The sequence below is a fragment of the Sinohyriopsis cumingii genome, chromosome 9 (assembly GCF_028554795.1).
Source record: "Sinohyriopsis cumingii isolate HCF-2022 chromosome 9, ASM2855479v2, whole genome shotgun sequence".
NCBI classification, from domain to species: Eukaryota; Metazoa; Mollusca; class Bivalvia; order Unionida; family Unionidae; genus Sinohyriopsis; species Sinohyriopsis cumingii.
Window position 1 is genome coordinate 62724398 of NC_142969.1, and position 7191 is coordinate 62731588.

The window sequence follows — 7191 nt, forward strand, 5'->3', positions numbered from 1 at the left end:
GAATTCTTTATTTCAGACTACAAAGTCCATACCTCTAAATTAAAATATAAAGTAAAAATATTGTAAACATAAAAGAACATATATATCATGCATACAAGTATACAGATACATTTAAATCAAATAATTGTGCCATGCAGTGTTAAGAAGGAAATTATTTTACGTACATTGAAAATATAGTCCCCATCTGCTTCCTCTTTCTTTTGTATTGATCTAAACAGAAGAGATAATGATACGACAGTCAATTTGTGCAATAAGTGATGTAGAGGATATACTCGTCTTAATATAGTTCGTTCATATAGGTCGTTAAAGCACGGCCGTAATACCCAGACAGTTTGAGATAGCTTTGATGGACACTCAAAATGTCCCCACGACTACTATCTGTGTTATTAAATTTGATTTTTCTTGAACGTTTGCTGAGGATTGTTTCTACAATATACGCTCTTCTAACTGAAATAACCATATGAATGAATATATTATACTGTAATGTTTCTGATATAGAGGTCATATTTATTTGTAAACAAATAAACATCCACAGGACCGATTTGGTGATTTCTTTTATTTTAATACAATATTTTTGGGGACGCATATTAGGTTTTTTGATAGATTTATTTATTTATTTACATTTATTTTGTATTACTGTCACGGATCAATTGGAACAATTGCCTCGTGTTACCAATTTGACTCTAAATTTGTGTGTTTTAGTAGCTTCGTTCATATTTTGAAGATGATTCTGTAACGCATTGGACAATGACAAAATAATTTATGTCAAAGGAAAATTAAAATTTTAAATTACCTCGTCTTGAAATGGGAATAATCTAGCTTACGATATGGCACGAATTCATGTAAAACCTGTTTCAGAATATTTTTTCAAAGCAAAGTAAAGACTTTAGTGTTTGTATTCTTTAAGTAGCTGGCAGGGATAAAAGTCTTGTCGTAACGTTATTATCACTTGGGGGAAAATAAGAGCTGGACATACATTATATTGGAAGACATGTAACGGCTTTATTAGGCAAGCTGACAGCGTTATTTATGGGTACTTATTATTTATATTTATAAAAAAAGGGCATTTTTGATGACACGCGTTACATCACGTTATATACCTGTCAATAGTTATACATCCTTGTTTGAAATTTTTATTTTCCTGTTGACATACGTTGTCGCTAGATGTAGAATATTTAACCTAGCGTTTTAGATATAAAAACCAAATTGATCAGACGCACAATGGCTTCAGTGTTAATAACAGTCGGAACGGTGGCAAACACGATGATGGCACCTACAGCAACAAAAATAACAACCACAAGGATAATCACAATGACAACAATAATTACTTTCATTATACTCTCAGTTACTTCTATTTCTTTGCAACAAATAAAAAAAACCCCAGGTATAATGAAGTTGCATTGGAATAATAATAATAATAATAATAATAATAATAATAATAATAATAATAATAATAATAATAATAATAATAATGATATCATTAATAACAACAAACATATCAATAATAATAATAATAATAATAATAATAATAATAATAATAATAATAATAATAATAATAATAATAATAATACGCAGAAGAATAAGAAAATCGTGCTTGTATCTGCAAGTTAATATGCAGGTCACATATACTTATATTTTTAATTTTTTTTTATTTAAAAATATGTAGGTAAAATATTTTCAAAATTTCTAATGAAATTATCAGAAATATTACAACAAAAATATATCACACAGCATATGATATAGTGATAAACCCGTGTGATAAAACCGGCCTGACTTTTATTAGAAAATAACGAATCTGTTTCAACTCAACGGCTTTGATATTCAACTAGATTGACTGGGAACGATAAAGTTTTAAGTACCCTGCACTGAACACATCTGACACGGTAAACAGTTACTAGATATGACATTTGAACAGGAAATAACAAGATTGGAGATGCAACTATTCTCCTCTATGAATGAAGATGACATAAAACAGACTGGATGAAACGAAAAAAAGCAAACCAAGGTATCTAGTCGCCGAGATGTAAAATTTTCTGTACTGTTACGTCCTTACTTAACCCAATAACTACACATAAAACTATAAAAAGTGTACAGGCTGATACCTTGTTGTCATTTGCCTAGAATGGAAACAACGCAACAATCATCTTGAATTTCATTATTCTTTCTTGTTGATTTATGACTTTTATCTTCATTTTATCATCATCTTTACGAATAGTAACAAATTGTTTATTGTATCGTTTATTGTATTGCTTATGTCATTACTGCTTTTGTTGTGGTTATTATTATTATTATTATTATTATTATTATTATTATTATTATTATTATTATTATTATTATTATTATTATTATTATTATTATTATTATTACATAATCAAAATAGTGCTTTAACATTTTCTTATCTGTAAATAGAGTGTTTTATTTTAGTCCTTCGCAATATCAAGTAAATAACTTAAACCGATTTAACATTATTTATAAATGCAGCTTGTATGGGCACATTTAAAATATTCATTAAAATATCAACATGAATTTTTGGGACATATTTAATGAAACAAAATATCTATTTATGCAAAACAAAATTTATTTCACATCTGAATAATAAATAGTTAAAAGTATTCAGAGTATTATAATAATAATAATAATAATAATAATAATAATAATAATAATAATAATAATAATAATAATAATAATAATAATAATAATAATATACACTTGTATTCAAATAAAAGAAACATAATTTAAGTCCAAATACTAATTTAGATATTGCTAAGCTCCCTGTCTCAAATATAAATTGTAATACTTTTATGACACTGAGTTTAGTTTTTTATTTAAAGTTATTTATTTATGCAAAGTGTTCTACTAATTTAAATGATAACTACAATCAGGAAAATACCATCATTGAATGTCCTCAAACAAATAATATTGTCTGGGCATTTTCTTTATATACAGTGTCTTTTCCATAACCTTATTCTCTTTTAGGTTTTTATTTTATTTTAAGGGAGAATCGGGTCTTTAATCTCCAAAATCGGAATTTTCTTCTTTTTATGTGGATTGCCCTAGAACCAAATCCCTTGCGTTATTTCCTATCCTAAATTGTACTATCATTTCGCTGAAAAGAGGATAGAATGAGTACCGTCCTGAAGAACTCGAAAATAAATCACGTAAAGTGTTTGAAGTCAATATTTCTTTAACAGTCACCGTCTGGTTTGAACATAATATCCGCTACATTAACATCAGTTCGGCACATAAATGCTTAAATCCTGAGAGATTTAATTCAATTTCCTTTCCGTAAAGAATAAATTTTTGTTGAAGATCCATGAAGCTGGGCTATAGATTTCCCCGTGTCCATTTTGCCGGTATTTCTTGGAAGGTATTAACAGATATATAACACCACAGAGACAAATATTTCCTAAGATAACGAGAAATCTTTTTAATTGGAAGCCATTTTCAAGATTAATTCTAGCGAATATATGATGGAAAATTGCTTCTTCATTCATTTAATTCCTCGTAAAATTGATTAATTTTCACCAACAATGTCCTCTTGTGCATTAAAAGTGAATTCAAATTTGACATTACGAAAATCAGCACTCTGTCGATTGGAAAATAGCTTTGTTTACTTCCTATGGCGAATTTATGTGGGAAAGTAGGGTTGTGATTCGGTCACCGAGGCACTGCCGACTGATCCTTGTGAGGCGCGCTGCCATTGGACAAGACGTCATGGTTGTGATTTGTATGCAAATGATTTATTTTGGCTGACTGTAGGCAGAGACTCACAAATCACAGGTTTTAGTGCTTGCAAGTATAGGTCATGTATAGCCCGAAAATTGAAACTTATTGCAAATTTATAGGGGAAAAATGAACTCTTACTATCCATCGTTATTTGCACAATATTCTACGGATAATCCACACATGAGCCACAATGTGGGCTATGGGTCTAGCAATTATGGAATTTTCGCCTCGCGTTTTGCGGACCAAATCGGATATCATAATGGAAGTTTTAATCCTGACCATCATCAGAGACTGACCAACGGCTACCCAGCGCACCAAAATTCACACGAATCTCTCTATAGTCGCGAAAATGGAGTCCATGGACCCGGGCGTATTCCCAACTACCCACCAGCGACCCACGAAGATAATATCCAGAGGCCGTACAGTGCTTGTAGCAGCTCCGAGGGTTGGAATTCAGGTCCCACCCACGGGAATCCGTCTCACTCACCTGACTCTGTGCATAACAACAATAATAGCAGTCCTTATTCATCTTCTGTGGATGGACAGAACGGTGGTAGCTGCACTCTTCTTCAAAAAGATTTGAAAGACTCAAGTTCTCCTAACGCAGAAACACAGTCTACTCCCTACTACCCTTGGATGGGAATTGTCGGTAAGTGCACATGTTTTTAGACCCCCCCCCCCCTTCCCATTCTTAACTCAGTTTCACTAGATTATGGGGTAATTCGAGCGATTTACGATTAGGCACATAAAATTCCCGTTCATGCTTTCCAACCTCTGCAATACGAAGCCGTAAACCCAGTTAATGGCCGCACTTATTTGTCAGCCGCCGCTGTTCTTTATATTATTGTACATAGACAAGGCTGTGTTATAGGAATAAATAAAACACGCATTTTCAATGCATTATCAGATCTTGTATTGCTGCTTGTGATTTCTGACGGTCAAATCATCTTTTGGTAACTACAAATCAAGCACGTTTGCAAAATTGATGTATTGAAGTTAAAGAGCATAATCATGTAAAACATTCACGCTGGGACAATAAACTATAATGAAACAGCCATAAAAAATAAAAGCATCATTATAAACGACTGAAGTCGAATTAAGACTCGTTCTATTGTTGAAACAACTATTTGCTGGCAAATAGCTTGTAATAAAGACGGAATGCTGGCGCATAACGTGTATATGTGATTCGTTATGGAATATGCTAGGTAACATTCAAGTTGTAGTTTCAATTATACAGCATAAGGACGGGAACTATTATCAACTGCCTTGCTTTTGTAACCGTGAACTCTTGACCGTCACCAGGTGATAAATAGTTTGCCATAATCTCAACCAACCCACCTAGAATTTTACACTATTGCGACAACGGCAGTAGCTTACGTGCGGTTTTTATTACCTAATTATTAATATTTACCTTGTGATAATGTAGCAGAAATGCTTGCCTGGTTATAGCTACTCTGAACAAGGGACACCTTCCTCCAAAATAATGAAAGTTCACTATTTCTAAGTTATCTAAGTTAGATTAGAATTCACAATTTAACTGCAGTTTTGATAGATATTCAAATGTGTCCTTAATTCGTTTATACCAGGAAAGTTATCGTTTTAAAACGGTTACTTGTGTCGGTAAGACTTTTCATCCATATCATGTGTCAATCTCTAAAATGATAGTATGTCACAATTATCACAAAATTAAGGGACAGGTGCGTGTAAAATACATACACACATTCTACGTTAAAAAGTGGTTGTTTGTACCCTTCATGAAAACGAATTTTGTATTAGTATTTTTAGTATTTTATATAGCTAGGGTGGTGTATTCTGTATAAGTGTATTTTGCGAATAATTTATTACATTAAAAACGCGTAGATGGATTGAAAATAAGTGTATATATATATATATATATATATATATATATATATATATATATATATATATATATATATATATATATATATATATATATATATATATATATATATATATATATATATATATATATATATATATATGAATGAGAGTTCTTCAGCACATGTGTGTAAACTCCCGCAGGGCAAGGTTATATCTTCGAGACCCTTCAAAAACAATGCAGATTAGATTTAAATAAAAATAGCCTGAAATGTGAATGCTTATGATAGTGAATTACTTGTACACGATATTTGGTACAAGTTATTTAGTAAAGTGCACTCAACCGATTAAACAGATCAATATATGTTCCTGCATTAAATTTGCATGTCCAGCGGCACTGATAAATGCAAACAAGAACCCATTTTATATCCTTCAAGAATGAGTTTATATTAAATATTGTACAGTTGAGAAAATAAGAACTAGCAGTTAAAAAAAAATAATAATAATAATTCCGATTCTATCATGAAATATCATAAGCTATTCCCATTAAAATGTAGACATATATTGAAAAGATGTGTGTAAAATTTATGTTTGGTTCCACTTCATCCCCATCTATTACAATATGTAAATTGAACAACACTGTCGAAACAATACACACATTTTTGGGGTGGAAAATGCATTTTAAATGATACATCTAATACATTAATTACTTTTAGTGTTGCCATACAATTGATAAATAAATAAGGTATTTTTTAAGCAAATAAACTTTTATCACCGTTTTGAAATACAAAAACAACCAGCCAGCATGGTTAAAAGGGATTCATTCTTTACTCCGTTGCAGTGTTTTTTTTTTTCTCTGCAAAGTGGAGCATTAATCAATTTCAATAAAAGCAATGATTCAGTCTTTTAATATTTGTTGAGTGACAAAACAAATATTCCTAAGTTCACCGAATCTGATTAACTGTAAACTAAATGAAGGGAGTGATCCAGTATAGGTTCAACATTACAAAATTTCAAGAAAATCCTCAACCACTCCTTCCATTCTTCTTTGTCTTCCTCTTCATATCATCATTATAATATATGCTACTTCTTCTTCATCGTCATTGCAATCATCATCATCATCATCAGCATCATCATAAATAGTGCAGTTAAATTTTTAGTTCTTCAAATACAACCAGCAGTAGGAAGACAAATTGCAAGTGCCACGTACATAATACGTTAAAAATTATTTTCATATTTACAGTTATATTTAATTAATTTTAATTTTTGTATTAACTCCATGACTCGTTACTGTGGAGCATGAACATTGTAAACTAGCAATGTGTATATATGTGAAATTAAAGAAACAAATACAGATATTATGAAAGTAAAATATATAAATGTTTGATGAAATAAAACAGTTGTGCAAAATATAGAAGATAAATTCAAATTGAAAGACGCTTCGGTCTTGTGAATACACACATTAATACCGTAAAATATCAACAACTTGTTATACAAGACTTAACCCGATTATACATTTTTCATATCCTTCTTTACATAAGCGGATTAGTATTCACAACAAAATACTCATTATTATTACAAATCAAGTTAAGATATTTGTATCTGACACAGTGTAGAAATGGTAAC

General features: G+C 30.8%; 1 protein-coding gene across 1 annotated transcript in view; it reads left to right on the forward strand.

Moving 5' to 3' along the window:
• The first annotated feature begins 3745 nt into the window (after nt 1-3745).
• The window catches only part of LOC149791915 (uncharacterized), a 46463-nt gene continuing 43017 nt past the window's right edge, over nt 3746-7191 (forward strand). The window contains exon 1 of the mRNA XM_089970428.1: nt 3746-4375. Coding sequence (XP_089826554.1) covers nt 3853-4375 — 523 coding nt within the window. The 5' untranslated portion in view covers nt 3746-3852. The remainder of the gene's footprint in view (nt 4376-7191) is intronic.